The sequence below is a fragment of the Eurypyga helias genome, unplaced genomic scaffold, assembly GCF_000690775.1.
Source record: "Eurypyga helias isolate BGI_N326 unplaced genomic scaffold, ASM69077v1 Scaffold42905, whole genome shotgun sequence".
Classification (NCBI taxonomy): domain Eukaryota; kingdom Metazoa; phylum Chordata; class Aves; order Eurypygiformes; family Eurypygidae; genus Eurypyga; species Eurypyga helias.
In genome coordinates this window covers 7,301-23,791 of record NW_010250262.1, presented here as the reverse complement: position 1 = coordinate 23,791, position 16,491 = coordinate 7,301, and the positions used below count along the sequence as shown (strand labels likewise).

The following is a 16,491-nucleotide window of genomic DNA, read 5'->3' as shown; positions in this document are numbered from 1 at the left end:
GAAATGGTGAAAGCAAATATTGGTTAAAAAAACCCATAACTTAAACCTCAGCTGCATTGTGCCAAAGAGATCTAGGCAGTCCTATGCTGGAAATGCTGAACACGGTTACTTTAAGCTCTGCCTAAGTGTGTATCACAGTTGTTGGAAGACTTGAGGGTCATTTTTCAGTTTTCTGGGCAGTCAGCTAGAGGACAGCAGATGGACCAGTCAGAAAGTAAAGAGCCAGTTCTCCTGGGGAAACTGGAACAGCAGTGTCCTAAGCATAGTGATGAGAGCAGGCATTGATCAGAAATCAGATCGGTGAATTGGAAATCAGAAATCATTGGTCAGAAATCAGAGTCACCAGTCAGAACGATGGTGGTGTATTTTTTCCGCTGGACTCTGTAGCTAGGTTTCTGGGAGAAGAGTGATGTTATTGGTTTTATTTTTTTGTGGTTGGGCTGTGTGCAAATTACAGGAACTTGGCCAGTGAAGCTGCTCAGTCAGTCATTGAGTGGACTCTCATGCCTCCTGTTAAATTTACTGCTTTTCAAGGTGTTTCCTTCCAAAGCCAAGTTGATCTTTGATAAAATTCTTTGCTAGTGTTTCTTTCTCTTTTCTAGGTAAAGAAATTAAAAGCCTTTGATGGAGATGTGTCAAAACTGTCTCAAGCCGATTCCTTCATGTATTTACTGATCCAGGTGCCAAAGTAAGGAGATAGTAGGTTTATTCTGTTCATGATAAATGTTCTGTTCTGACTGTTGGTTCTAAACCTGTTTGTGTACTCCAGCTATGCTCTTAGGATTGAAGCCATGGTGCTAGAGAGGGAGTTCTCACCCTCCTGTGCTTCTCTACAGGATGACATGAAAATTATAAGACGGGCAACAAAAGGTAATTAAGCATGTTGGGACATGCATAATATTCTTGTTTTTGTTAGAGTGTTAATTAGTCTACATTATGAAGGCCAGAGCTTGAATTTCAGGTACCATAGCTATTAAAAGGAAGCTAACTCCCCTCTGACAAATGCCATCAGGGTGTGCCTGGTGAATCTTTGCTTCCAAAATCAAAAATCTGGAGACTTTGGATACACTAGCCATGAGTTTGTGACCAAAACCTACAAGCAGTGTATCCAAAACTGCCAGAAGCAAAGGCGTCCATGGTCAGATTAGGATAAATCATCTTTTGAGTACAGTTTGCTCATTCATGCATTACTGTGTCTCTGAAGGTGTTCGTTACAGCTCTCCTGCTCACTTTTTCAGAGATCCATAAAGAAAATCACTGGATAGTTTCCAAATTTTTTATATGCTGTCGCCTTTTGAGGTGGCAGTGTTGATGGGCTAAAATCTTTATTGTAGAAACTTAATACAATTTCTTAGTTTCTTCAGTTTCTGTTTTTGCTCTCCCTACTTCTCTATGTTGCACAAGTTCTGAAATGCTGCAGCATGTTATTCGTAAGGTAATCTGATGTCTTCTACTCTGCAGGAAAATCCTGGTTTCAGTTAAGCATTAATGCTGGCCTTTTCAAATGACTTGAGTGCCTATATGTCCTGTTCCTCAACATGGAATTCCTATTTCATGCTGGCAGGTTTTTTGACAAGCTACTGGAGCACTGTTTAGACTGCTTCTGGTGTCATAAAAAGGCACAGTAATAAAAATATTCAATCAACTATGATCCACCAGTGCTTAGGATAGTCAGTTTTAGTGAAAGGAAAGGCACAAAAGCCTGGTGTGGTTTTCCCACCAGTGGGGATTGAACTAGTCCTTCTTGACTCAGAAAAACGTTCCTTAGCTTAGGCTGAGGTTGGAGTTTGGCATTTTATTGGGATCTCTTTCAAACCATTGTTCTTTGTGTTTTGAGCAACAGACATACGTGAGGGAATATGTTATGTATAAAAGCAGCCGCGCCCTGTTGTCCTTCATGTCCTGCAGCCGGGACATCTGTGAACTGATGGATTCACTCCCTCCACAGGAGACGCTTTGGTCTCCAGCTCCTGCATCAGGCCAGTCATGCAAATCCTACTGACTGAGCTTCCCTGTGCTCAGTCCACTTGTGTCATGTGCTCTTCTCCATTTGGTCTTTTCACTTCAGGGTTTGTTGATAGCCTGAAGTTGTTTAGGAATTATGTCTACTTTTGTACTCCTATCTCCTGTGTTTCTTTCCTTGTAATTAAGCTGAGAGCATATTTACTTAAATTCTAGTGCAGATAATCACTAAGGGTAGTTCGGATGGTCTAAATAGCCTGATGGATTCTCATCTAGCCTGCCAGTGGATGTATCTCAGTGCCGCTGAGCAGGCTCTTACTATGCAAAATCTTTAGAAGTTGCCTTCTCCTCTCGGACTTACAAAATCTGATATTCTCTTTTGTATCCTCTCCTCTTTGTTCCTGCTTGCTTCCACACCTATAGCTTGTTAAATCAAAGGTTATTTAATTAGTTCTGTTTTTCTGGGCTGCTAATACTGAAATCCAAAGGTACAAGGGCTGGCTCCTTCCAAAATGATAGATTACTGTGTTGTGTTGAGCAGTTAAATGCAGGGTAAATTACAGAATGTCAACTTGGATGCAAAATAGTTTAAAAAAGTATTTACACTGCATTTCTGTATTTTATTTCCAAGGCTTTTTTTTTTTTTTGGTCTTCCTATGTGGCTGGGTGAAAGGGTGTATGAATAGAGCACAACTGTGCATTTTTCAAAAAATGTGAAGTATGTACAAAACAGGCTTTTGTGATGGAAAAGCTTTAAAAGGCAGCTTTAGTCCATTTGTTTCTTTGCATCACGCTGAACATAACTTGGCGCTAAATCACCTTTGGTGTGACTGAAGTAAAATAAATGCTGCTCTGAGTTGGTGATCATACAAAAATGATGATTGATAGTGGGAGTGGAATAAGCAAGGAACCTTTTCAGCCCTGATGGCTAAGTCTCCCAAAAAAAGGAGTAATTGTTCAAAAGCCCAATCCCAGCAGATGGCAAACGGATCCTATAGGGTGCAGAACACTTGCGTCACGCTGGAATTAGTAAGTGGTGAGGATACTTAACCACTTGCGTGAGACACTTCGCACACTGCAGGATTAGGCCCCAAATATTTTGTTAGCTGCTGGGGGTTGCCTTGGAAATACTACACTTGCTAAGCTAAAGTCTGAGCATTGCTTGAGATTTGTCAACTGTACCTGTGAATTTGAATTGTATAGTACCATTTTTTCCTCACCACCTTTTCAGTTTGTTGTAGTTTTCTGTTACAATTTTCACCTTTAGAAGCTTGAGAGGAAGAAGAGTTTGGTAACCGACTATGTGTATTTCTAAACTAACAATTGTTAGACAGCAGTTTTCTTGTTCCTTACAGAGCTAATGACTTGTGAGGAACTGCATTCCATATTGCACTTGGTCCTTCAGGCTGGGAATATTATGAATGCGGTAAGTGACATCCAAAACGGAGACGGCTGATTGGCCAAACTTCCTTATTAGTATTGCAGTCCATTGATGTTGTGCTTCAGCTGTTTGCTCGTTTCTTTTTAGGGAGGTTATGCTGGCAATGCTGTTGGATTTAAACTGTCATCACTACTCAAGCTGGCCGACACAAAAGCAAACAAACCTGGGATGAGTCTACTGCACTTTGTTGCTCTGGTATGGAAAAACTGTTTTACTGGCACAGACGTAGAGCTGTAGATGACAGACAATAGAAGGGACCATGTGCCTCAGAAAAAGCAGCTTTTTTACAACTTTGATTCTAATATTCACCTTTCTTCTCCTGACACAAAATTCACCAATTTGCCTATGTTTGGTCATCCAATCCAGAAACCCATGGAAAATGCATTTTATATCATGTAAAAGCTTGCCTTCATCTAACTTCCACATGTAGCTTTTCTCTTATTGTCCTGAATTCTTACACTGTGGAAGTAGCTTATTTTGATAAATATTCTTTTAATCTTTCTGTTGAATCTTTTGAACAGCAGTTTTGGAAGAGGTGTGTTTCCTCCTTCAGTCACTGACACTAATGTATTTTTAAAGCTGCAGATTTTTTCAAGTGATTTTTTTTTCCTTTTCAAACCTTTTGATTTTAGAAGGAAGAAAATTTAAATGCTTCTATATATGGCTTTGGTTATCTTTGTACAAACTGGCTTAACAGATTCCCAGTCAGCTAACAGTATGGTATTAATTGGTGTTTGTGCAGGAAACATCCTATCTGCTCGAACAATGGGCATTAGAGACTTGTTCTTTCCCTGACATTCCCTGTTAATGTGTGGCTTCTGTTCACTGGCAGAAGTACACTGCAAAATGGAAGCTGTTGTTTTAAGTTTCCAGTTCTGATCCCTGCCTTTCCTTAAGGGGTGTCCTCTGCTCAGTTTTGTTAGGATCGAATGGGAAGAAAAACAGTGTGGGAGAGAACCTTTTAAGTGCCCTCCCAGAGGATTTAGAACTGCTGGACTTAGGGACTTGGGCATGGTGGTGGAATGTTAATGGATTGTGTGTGTTTTGGTTTTGTTCTGTTTGTTTCAGGAAGCTCAAAAGAAAGATGCTGCTCTTCTCAACTTCTCAGAAAAAATTAGGGATGTTCATGATGCCGCCAGGTAAGTCAAATGAAAAGCGAGAACTTGCAGTTAGACTGCGACTTGGATTTGTATTTGTGCAGCATTGAGGCTTATTCAGAGAAGTCTTGGCACAAAACCTGAGATCTTTACAAATGTTTACTATAGCTCTGAGGGCTTCATTCCCCTTTACGAGCAAAAGTATGCCTGCAATGTGCCTTCAGGTGTGAGGCTTTGTATGACATGATCTCCACAGGTTTTGGTAGTTTTCTCTCTGTCAAATACATGCACATGTATGTTACCTTTAAGGGATTAAACTAGAAACGTGTTACTCTTTCTCCTTAAACCAATTTTCATCTGTCTCTGAGCAGGCTACAATACTTATCCAAATCTGGTACCAGGTACAGTTACTGGCCCTGGCTTCTGTTAGATGCTTTTTGATGTTTCGTTTGCTTCTCCGTTTCTGTCTTGGATGGAAAATCTGAAAGGTTTGGGGCTCTGTCTTGTTTTAATCTTAAAGTTTCTAGCTTCATAATTTCAAACTGAACCTGATTCACACCTGATTCTGTAACTCTGCTTGCTTTGGTGAGACCATGTGTTCTATACCCCCAAACTGGAAGCTAGCAATGTCATTGTTCTCTTCCCGATTTGCTACTTCCTTACTCTTGAGCTCTGGGCAAGCTATTTACATTCTTATTCCAGCTGTAAAATGGATCCAATCTCTTAGATCTGGTGCAGGGTTAAGTAACGTCTGCAGAGGACTATGAAATGTTCTGAGGAAAGGAGTGGCCACGGAGTTAATCAGAAAATGTTTGAGGGACCACCTGTATGGCTCGCTGCCACCTAACCCACACATCTTTCTGGCAGTCTGCCATGTGGCCTGCTGGGGAATGGAGCTTCCCGCGGCATCCAAGCCCCCTGGCAAACAGCAGGGGAGCAGGCAGAATCCCAAATCGGGCAATAGTTTTTCTAACCGCTTTGTTCTTTGATCGCGTTTGTTAACGCTGAAAGCCTTCTGTTGTAACTCATCCTGAAATCTGTTCAGGGGATGCACTCTGTACAGGAAAATGAAACAAACCGAAATACGTGTCTCACCAATGGGCATGAGGAAGGTCTTTATTGGAGACAAGTGTCATGTACAAGTCGCTCATAAATCCTCCCAAGTAAAGCGTGTTAAAACAACTACCATCATGTTCTTTATTTTTTATTGTCTTGCTGCCTTGTAGGCCATCCTCTTCCTCCCTCACGGGCAGAAAAATATAGCCTCTCTCTTCTACTGCTTTGCTTATTTACAAAACCTCCCATTATCTGCCCAGAACAGGGAACTAACCTTTGCAGATGAAGTCAGGCAGACTATAGAAGCAGCACGATACTCATTTTTGTGTGCACTGATGAACTTGGGCATGCTGCCGCAAGTGCTTGAATCAGTCTGCCACACATTCTTCAGCTTTGCTCTTTCAAAGTCGTGCTCTTGGTGAAATGACCTTAGCAGCGTGTGTACAGTTGTTAAGTTTTATCATTTTTGAAACTCTACTGCTTCAATTCCTAGGCAAATCTCAGTTCTCTCGTGAAGGGAATTCCTTAGATTTAGAAGCATTTACCTTCAAAATGTTAGATTTGTGTGGGAACTCCCATTGTATGGAACATGAGTCTCCGAGGATAAAGCTTAAATTACATCAGATCAGAGCTCTTCCTGTGGTCTGCAATTTCTGAGTTACCTCTCTGCAGGAGCAGCTCTGCTGCTGGTATGTGGTAGAAGGATGAAATACTGTAACTGCTGGCTTGAGACTGAGTAGGCTGCATTGCTGTGACTGCTTAGAAGAATGTAACATGCGATTTCATGATGCCAAATGCTGCTGCCAAAATGGGTAGGCCTGGCTGACAATCCCTTGTGACCCCTTTTTTGTGCCAGCTACTGCATTCAAACACGTGTGTCACCAGCTGTACCAAGCAAATTGACCTGTCTGGAAGCAAACTGGCTTTCTCCTTTTCCTGGGTTAGTTTTCAGTAAGCAGATATGGCTGGCCATGGAGCAAATGAGTGCTAGCACAGGCACCAGGGAGAGGGAAGGAACACCTGGTCAGAGGCAGAGCACCATTACCCTTTCTCGTGGTAAGGCTGGGTAGGACTGGCCAGAGTTAATTTTGAAACCACACACCCATGGGAATCTTTTCAGGTTGCAGACAAGAAGTGTGCTTATCCCTCTCCTAACTTCCAGTGTCTGCTCTGGAAGGATTCCTGAACAGGCAGGTCTTGTTTGATAGCCAGGTTGCACCTCATGTTAAACATCTATTTTTGAAGCATGTTGTGGTTAAACTGCGAGCAGCTCCTTCCCTCCGATAAATATTTTTTGTATATGTTATTTTTAGGTTATCCATTGATAATGTAGAAGCAGAGCTCCACTCGCTGTCTTTCAAGGCAAGATCCGTTAAAGACAGCATTCGTCGAGACCCAAAACTCTTTCACCAGATGGAAAGCTTTCTCCAGGTTTGTAGGATATCCGTGTTGATGTGTTACTGTCGCCTGAATACAGGAGCATTCCTTGGCTCTGTGTAATTTATGTGGACGTGTTCATAAACAGAAGCGTTGTTTTAGTGTGTCTACCCTATCAGTTGTACAAAGGTGTTCCAACTACATGCTTTTTGTCAAGCAAGAGTGTTGGAAGGACTCTGTTTTTACAGGGAGGGATATTGAGTCTACGTTGCCTGAGGCTTGTTAGGCAAGCGTACTTAATGCCTGTGAAATGACTGATGAAGATCAGTAGTTAAAATATAAGACAATTTGGACTGGTCTCTGGTTTTGTACTCCACAGTTGCCCAAAATAAGACATCTGCCTGTTATGTCATACTGGAGCATGTCAGTTTTAGCTGAGGCTGTACTATGCATACAAACCCTGATTGCTGGGTGACTGAAGAGAGATTGTTGGAGGCTGGAAGGTTAAAGGACTGTTTTCTCTACTCGTTTAGCCTTAGCAGAGAGTGTATTATTCTGAGCCATACCATTTACTTCTGGCTGCGTTCCCCTTTTTTAGTCCTGCAGTGACTTTATAGGCATGAATGTGCTTAGTGCTTAACTTTGAAGCAGAGTTCTTGGTATTTTCTGAGTTACATGGTGATGCCTGCAGAAATATGCATTATACTTCAATTAAATTATTTTTCTGTTTCACACTGTAGATAATTATTAAAAGTAAGAAAGCAGGTGTTGATCTGGAACTTAACCCGCCCTGATTTTCAACTTGCAGATGTAGTTAATAGTCCCTGCATTTTTTCAGGAGATGAGAAGTTGATGAAGAAAGGGGCAGGTTAAGATTGAAATACCTGTCCTCATTCACTCTGAATTATTGGCTTCTATCCATTGCACCCAGACTCTTTAATGTTATGTTCTAACATGTTTGGGATATTTTTTTTTTAAATTTAATAGCTGGTTTTATGTAACACTAAATCTTGTTTAGGCCACATTCCAAAAGAAATATTGGGAAAAAAATAATTTTACAAATGCATACCTTACATAAACACTTCCGTTTTTTGTTTCTAAATTACAGCTGATAACCAGGCTGATTTAAAAGTCAGCCTTCAGTATCTCATCCTCATGAATAAATTACTGAAATATGTGTGAGGAACTAATTTTCCATGTATGCATTTATCAATTGTCCAGTTTACCTTCAATCCAGCTTTTTATTGGGCTCTTTTTTTTTTTTTTAGGACTAACAAGTAAGAGTTGTTCCTATCCTACTAGCATAATTTGTGGCAGCAGGATTGGCTTAAATGGCCCCCAGTGCCTCCAGCTGCCTATTTCTGCCCCACTGCTGTAGTACTGGAAGTGTTTAGGTGATCATGACGGTGTCAGAGAACAGATTTGTCTGAAAATGAACTTCTCTCCCCAGGTTACTTTGAGCCACATGTGGTCTCAGATCTGGGATTGTGCAAGGATGGGAGTGAGTGGCTGGTGATGCAGACTGGGGAGAAAGACAGAGGGGCAACTGCTGAAGGTGTTTTAAGCAGTTCTGCTGCCCAAAGTCTAACTGCAGCCTTACTCTCTTCCCCCTGAGAAATCCACTAATCTACTCCAACCCTGTCTGTATAGCTCTACAGAATGTCTTAAAATACACGTATTTCTAGCAGTTCCTTACCATTCTGGCATGAAAACCTTTTTATTGTGGTCTAGGGTCAACTTATGAAGGAGTTGATTCTGTTATGTATATCCATGAATTTATCCACATGGGTTTTGGGGAAAAGTAGGGAGGAAGAATTAATCAATTTATGCTTAGCTGGAAGTGGCAGGAAAAACGGGGAAAACACGGCATGTGGAACTTCCAGAGGGCTCCAAAGTAGTCTGTCATTGTTCTGGGCTCTGTAACAGCCCCTAGGTTGGAACATGAATTTCATAAGTTTCTAATATATCCATCACCTGTTGTGACTTTAATTTTTCTGTCTGGTTCTTGCCATACATATGTTCTTGCTACAGTTTGCTATAAGACATCTAAAGGAGCTTGAACACCAGAAACGAGAATTACAGAAGGAGGGAAATGCTCTCATTGACTTCTTCTGTGAAGACAAAGAAACTATGAAGTTGGATGAATGTTTCCAGATATTTAGGGACTTCTGCATAAGATTCAACAAGGCTGTTAAGGTAAGAGTGCTGAATGGGATTCTCACCCATTTGAAACATACTGGCTCACATGCATTATGTTGTGTTTTTCTGCTTAAGGGTCATTCTATACTTTGTGCTATTTGATATATTTGCTCAAATGGCTACAGCAGACTTCCCTCCTGTGGCATTCCTTGCCAGCAGCCAGGTGGGAAATGGCCATTCTGGCCAGCCCTACATGCAGTCCCGCTGCTCCGCATCTTCTGCTGCAGCCTGACTAGCCACTGAGGTGGTACGGCAGGGCAGCCCACCGGCCTGCTTGTACGTGGGCTCCTTCGCTCTCTGTTGGTGAGGAGGGTGGTGACTGCTCAGCTGGGCAGTGAAACAGGTTGCCCAGACCTCCTGACCAGTGCTTGCTGTTCCAGCCCTGGGCTGGTAATGCCAGGTCACTGGAAAGTCCTTGGTGTGGCACCGCATCACGTGGGCATACCAGCCTGAATGGGCACGAGCTCAGGTGCTCCATTGCCCTCCTTGACGTGACTAGGCACACTTTGCCAAGTAAAGTCAGGGCAGTGGCTTCTACTTGGCTCTTTCAAATGCTTCTTGTGGGTGAAAACTCCAGAAATGGAACAGGCCTGCAGTGCAAAGATACGTCATCCCCAGTGTGACCGTTCGTTTGCAAAGTTGGTCCCCGGTGATTCAGGAAGTATGCTAAGATGAAGGAGCAGTATCAGCATTGCTTACAGTGGTGTTTTAGAAAAGCCTGCCTTATTGTTACAAATATTTTTTAAGCTTTTATAAATTGTGTGAATTAAATGGATCCACACATTTCTTTATTTTTCTGCTGTATGCAGTCCGCATTTGACAACACTTTGTGTAAGAGCTTTAGTTCAGAAAAGAGCACGATCTTGATTTATAGCAAGCTGATGGGATGTTCAGCTAACATGCCTGTGGTACCATTAGTCTACCTACCCTTTACCACCCAAGGTAGCATGTAGTTATGCACGTGTGTGAACGTTATACAAACATAAAAAACCAAATGGTGGTAACTACTGCAGACATTGTAGTGAGCGGTGACTTCATGCATACGTGGTCGGTTAGGTGGGATTGGGGGTTGAATTCATAATCACACATTACAAGTGGTTGTTGGACAGCTGTTATGTCGAGGTCCAATGGGGATCTTCCTTCTTCTCTCTGTAGTAAGTAGTTACACTCGAAAAATGACAAATTGGTCTCTTATTTGCAAATTTGGAGATTTGCTTACTAGGTATTTTGTGGGGATAACTGCTGTCCCTACAAAATTAACAGAACAATTCAGAATAAAGGTTGCAGTTCTGACGAATGGATGTGGTGTATGGACAGCTCAGCCAGCAGTCTGAAAAGCTGGCTCATACCACAGTGGCCACGTGCACATATTTCAAGTGTGTTTTGTGGGGTATTTTGCAGTTTTTAAACGTGTCTGTGTTGGCTTAAAATGAATTTTTAATTTGAATAAAATCTCCCGAAGCATGTTTTCAATGAGGTTAAAATGTTCTGGGTCCAATATGGAATATGGTAGTAGTATCTACAGCTATTTTTAACCATTTCTCTTTACAAAAGGATATTTAAAGTTGAGCTTGAGCATTTGGCAAGAATTCATTCTGTAATTCCATACCTGTGAAAGCAAGATCCCTACCATAGACATTTTTTCTGAAATGCAAGGTTTTTTTCTTTTTCCTTTCTTAGCTGTTCAGGTTTCTTAGGTCTCTAATGCGCCTTGTCTTTCAGAGCCCAGCATAGTCTCAAATCCACTTTAAGAGGTGTAGATTAGCCCATTCGTCAAAATGAGCTTTAGCATTTGGCTTTTGTTTACTGAAGGCTTTCAGATGACTTTATTTAGCTGTGCAGCTCTTCTGTTGTCACAACAATGGGAAGATCAAACCTAGACAGTGCTTCAGACAAATAGAGGTGTGTGGGTTTTTTTTAAAAACAGCATGTCATTGCTCAGAACAGATTTAACTGGGAAATTATGTAACCTCTGAATCCTCTGTCAAGACTAGCCTCCCCCTTTGTTCTTTTGCTATAGCTGTACTGGCTCTAGAAAACCAGGTGCTACATTTCAGAAAATAACCTGGAAAGTTCCACCAAAGGTTCAGCTAGGTTAAATCGTAGTCATAGACTGGTTTGGGTTGGAAGGGACCTTAAAGATCATCCAGTTCCAACCCCCCTGCCATGGGCAGGGACACCTTCCACTAGACCAGGTTGCTCAAAGCCTCATCCAGCCTGGCCTTGAACACTTCCAGGGATGGGGCATCCACAGCTTCTCTGGACAACCTGTTCCAGTGTCTCATCACCTTCTCTGTGAAGAACGTCCTCCTGATATCTACTCTAAACCTCCCCGCTTTCAATTTAAACCCGTTACCCCTTGTCCTGTCACTACAGGCCCTTGTAAAAAGTCCCCCCCAGCTTCCTTGTAGCCCCTTCAGGTACTGGAAGGCTGCAATAAGATCTCCCCGGAGCCTTCTCTTCTCCAGGCTGAACAAGCCCACCTCTCTCAGCCTGTCCCCACAGCAGAGGTGCTCCAGCCCTCTGAGTATCTTTGTGACCTCCTCTGGACTCGCTCCAACCGGTCTATATCCTTCTGATGTTGAGGGCCCGGGAGCTGGACACAGGACTCCAGGTGGGGTCTCACGAGATCAGAATAGAGGGTGATAGCTAGCAGTGATAGTTAAAATACAGATATTCACAGTAATTGACTGTGGTGTCTTTCAAACACAAACTGCCTCTTTCTATGGCTTCCTGAACCAAAACCCCTCAGCCTAGCTGCCAATGTCTCCAGCCTGCCCTGGGCAACATCTGTGCAATAGTTGCCAGTTTTTGAAGCCAACAGTGAATACGAGATCCAAAACTGGAATGAGGCGTTGATTAGTGCTGTCAGTTGATGTCTAAGTAATGAGTCATTGCGTAAACTTTTTTACTTACTTTCGTATGCGACTAAGTAGTGGCTTTTCACAAAATTTCCCATCAGTACCCGTCAAGTCAAAGGTAGGTAGCTCCCCATAGAAACTGCACTTGTCGAGGAACAATCGCGGTTCTGATAAGGGCGGATGGAAGGAACACATTGCCTGTGTGCTTGTCAGACAAGTTTGTCTTAAAATATGAAGGCTATGATCAGATAGAGGTCTACTCACTTGACAGAGCTGCCAACTTCAGGCTCAGTGGGGACTTGAAGCACTCCGTCTTGTAGCAGGAACTCTGTCTGGAGTTGATGTCTGCATGGGTTTGATAGGTTAGGTTGCTCTCTGCAGGCACATGTGCATTCTCTTCTTTTGCTAACCAGACTGATGTGTCGCTGCCATTATCTTGTGCAGGGAACTACTTGGTTGCCACGGTGATTTTGTGTGTGTGTGTGTGTATTGGGGGCTGGGGGAGGGTGGTAGCAGCAGGCATTACCTTCGATGGGAAGAAATAAAGGAAAAGCTAAAGGCGTGTGAGTTGTTCTCATGCGTAGGGTACTGTCCTCTGAGACACGTATTTGTTTTTCCTTGTCAGGAAAATAGGGAACGAGAGATCCAGGAACTTCACAATCTACAAAGGCGAAAGGAGCTGGAGGAGAAGCGTCGATCCTGGGCAGCTGGAGAGCTTGGGAGCTTTGGGCGGAGCAGCAGTGAAAATGATGTGGAGATGTTGGCCAAAAAAGGTCTCGAAGAGTTTCTTCCCTTCTTGCAGCAGAGACCTCAAAGCCCTTCATACAGAAACCCCAATTCTAGACGCTCCCGACTTTCCTTGGGGATTACTGCAGACAGGGAATTGCAGAGTTTCCTGGAAATCTCAAAAGATGAGGACCCAAACAAGTTTAACAGCCTTCCCCGTGCAAACACCCGACAAGCAAGACCAAATGTAGCCTGGCCTGAATCCAAAGACACGAGAGATCTCAACTTAAATACCTTGCACTTACAGCAACAGTCTGAAACCAAAGTGAGAAGCAGTGGCCTACTGCAGGTGCCTCCAGCTCAGCCCAGTCACTTCAGCAGCTCAACCGGCCCTGGTGCCCATTACTCACAGAGAAGCGCCGACTACAACGTGCACGCCTCGAGTGTGTCCTCTGAGGAATCCACAGATATAAACGCGCTGGCCCTCGCAATTGAGGAGCGTGAGCTTGTTAAAGGGTTACATAAGTTTGATATTCAAGGAGCAAAGCCTGCAGAGGATACACCATTAATATATTTGGAGGATACTGGTGGAGCTGACTTGGAGACTCTGGATGATCTAAGCTTTCATTCCCTTAGCACTGCTGATGATGACCTGCCTCCGGCTTGCAGGAGTTCCAGAGAGCCCCACGACCACAAAGCCAGGGCTTGCAAGAGTGAAGTTTCAGAGCCCAGCAGCAGCAGCCCCATGTCTATGGATACGAGTGTTTCGGGAAGTAGGGAAGATGGGCCAATGTTCTACGTCTCAGATACAACAACTGATTGTTCTTTGACATTGGATTCTGAAGAGGGAAATGATTTTAAGTCGGCAGGCAATGAAGTAAGAAGTGACTCTGGCAAAGCACACTCTTCTGGGAGTGATGCTCCATACAGGGCTAGAACGTTCTTCTCAAACCTGAACTCTGCTTCTGCCAAGGATCTGTCTCCTCACGCTTCGGCAAATGATAAGGATGATGCCAGTAGCAAGCACGCCCTTCCTAAAGAAAAGCCCGTAAAAAATAAAGACCCAGCAGGACCAAAGAGAAACTCTCTAAAAGATAGATCTCCGAGCTCCTCAAAATCCAGTGGCACTCGCCCCAGCCACACAGCTCCTTCCAGACCTGTCAGAACTTTGAACGCCTCCGAGAACGAAAGTATGAGGAAAGTGGTGCCTATTTCTCGGTCAAGCAGAGCACTGAGCAGCGTGAAAAAGCCGGAAGCCAAGCCGTTGCTTCGTGAAACTGGTACAGTGGAAAGTCGTCTGTCTCGGCGCAGCTCCGTCCGAGGCACGACAGACACCCTGCCAAGAAGTCCTTACAGGCACAGCGTGTCGGTGGAAGAGCCGAGGTTGCAAAGGGGCACTGTCACCTCGAGCAGCGCTCATTTTGAGCGGGACAGGATCTCTCTCAAGAAGCCGAGCTCTAAACCTGTTAGGAGTAATGTCAAATCAAAGACGGACGAAACAAAGATGTGTCGCTCCAGTGTAAAACCACAGACCCCTACAGATGACACCAAGGTTGCCACAGTCAGCGTTCCCAAAACGCCATCCGCTGTCCCAAGCTTTGCGAGGAATACAGTGGCTTCTTCTTCAAAGCGTGCAAAAGTCGATCTATCCAGCTCATCCAAACCTCCAGCCATCACAAGGTCTGTGTCCCAGAGGCTGCCAAAAGCGAAGCCAGCAGCCACCTCTGATGATCCGAGTCCAAAGGAGAACAGCGTGAGTACTTTAAAGAGAGCGAGTAGTGCCAGAGTGGTTGGAAGAAGCATCCTGCAGGCAGAAGCTGTCAGCACTAAAGTAGACCCTGCGCCAAAGGAGCAGGAAACAGCGGAAAAGACCTCTCTTAAACTGAAAGATGCAAACCGAACCACAATTGGTAAAATACTGAAGCCATTACTGAAATAAGGGGGTGGGTGTTTTGAATCTCGGAATGTGAACACTTGTTCAAGCACTGGATGTCTGTGTCCTCAAATTTGTTAAAACTAACGTTGCCAATAGGCAATGTGGTGTGCTCACTGAAGTACGGCACGCTGTTGGAAAGGGGAAAGTTGCTGTGTTCTGGTCTAAATCGTTTTTTATGAATTTGAATGTATTTGAAGCTACTGTGGTGGAACGCGAACGTAACAGCAAAGCTTTGCGTATTTGTGATACAGAAGGTCACCAAAAGCCAAAAGGTTTGAAGAAGTTAAACTACAAGATGCAACGCCTTGTGACGGAAACCGTGGATAAAGGCCAGTTTTTGTGTACGTAAAGTTATCCCTAAGACTCAAGCCTTTGTGCTGGTTGGTTCCTTACTCGATGTCAAAGTGAATCGTGTGGAACAGTACTGAAGACGAACTTAAGGCGATTGTGCTTTCCGTTGCTTTCAGTTCCTCGGATTCAGGAACTCTTTTTGCCTGTTGCAAAGTCCATTGCTGGCAAATGGACAGACTGGGACCTGCTGGCCAAAAAATAGTAAAACGAGACATTTGCTGTTTGCGGCTGTCTCTAACCTCACTGAAGAATTTATAGCATGTTTTATGAATGGGTGTGTGTGTCTGGAGAAGGCTTTCTGCGGGGCAGAGGCCGCTTCTCCAAGAATGTGGCAGCGTTGTCTTGCATGCACAAGTAGATAGGGCTGGCGTGGCAGCGGGTGGCACGGCTGGAGGCTGTGCCTGGTGGAGTGGCCAGCAGTAGCTGTTGGGATGATGACCACTCCTGACTTGTTTCAGTCACAAGTAGACTTGCCAGATTTTGGTCATACGGAAGTGCCATATATTTATGATACATATCAAGGCTGTTTGCAGTTCAGCTCTTGAAGGCTGCAATGTAGTGCCGAGCACTTTCTTACCATTCCATGTTTCCACTGGTTTATCTACTGCCAAATTACTTGAATGTTGCAATGGCTCTGATTGAGCCATTAGTTTCCCTGCCTTCTCCTCCTCCTCTCCTTCTCCTTGTCAACATGAATATTTAGCATGAAACACAGCTTACGCATGACAATGTTTTTGTAGACTACTTTGGTTGTTTCAAATGTGGTTTTTAATGTTTAAAGACTCTAAAGGATGAGTTAAACTAGTATTTGATAAGCTTTTTACAAAATAAAAACACACCTCTGTTTTTTCCTGCAGATACAAATTTTAACTCCTTTCAGGCTAAGGTACAGAGAATGAGGGAAAACTTGTTCAGCATGCTGTGCATCTTCCCGGGAGAAATGTACGTAGGTAGGGAAACCGATCGCTGTTCTCCCAAGTGTCTTGTTTAAGAGTTGCCTTTTTATTCAGTGATGAATGAAGCCTCGTTTTAAGAACAGAATAAAAAATAAAAGGAAAATCTCTTCAGACAAGTGGCATTGACTTACTAGTGGTAGATCTGTTTGTCTGCTCTATCCCTCCGTGCTGGGAGAGTGTAATGCAACGAGAACGAGCCACTTAATTGCTCGCATACTTCTCGTGGGCTAGTATCAGGGACAGCTAGCTTGGTGTTTTGAAGTTGGCAAGGGGCCTTTAGCTCTTCCCACGTACCAGCAAATCTTGATGCAGACGTCATACCCAAACACCACGGAGTATTGCACAGGGCCTCTTCTTAGAGTCTGTCCCACAGGGAGGATTTACATAGCCCGCTTTCCGACAAGGGCGAACTTTTGCTTGAAACCCTGTAAGCTTTTTGGATACTGCCTCCCTTGTGGGTTAGGTACAAGAGTATCTCCCTCCTTATTTGTATCTGTGTGTATGTATGCACATCTGCAAGAGCAGATGA

At 43.6% G+C, this 16,491-nt stretch overlaps 1 protein-coding gene across 1 annotated transcript; it reads left to right on the top strand.

Moving 5' to 3' along the window:
* Positions 1 to 602: 602 nt before the first annotated feature.
* FHDC1 (FH2 domain containing 1) lies at positions 603 to 14,658 on the top strand (the record flags this gene model as incomplete). The annotated part of the gene is made up of 8 exons (XM_010151622.1): positions 603 to 688; positions 770 to 870; positions 3,318 to 3,388; positions 3,491 to 3,598; positions 4,472 to 4,542; positions 6,870 to 6,987; positions 8,965 to 9,129; positions 12,619 to 14,658. Coding segments are annotated over 8 exons (2,760 nt in total), but the record flags the coding sequence as incomplete, so codon positions are not given.
* Positions 14,659 to 16,491: the final 1,833 nt, after the last annotated feature.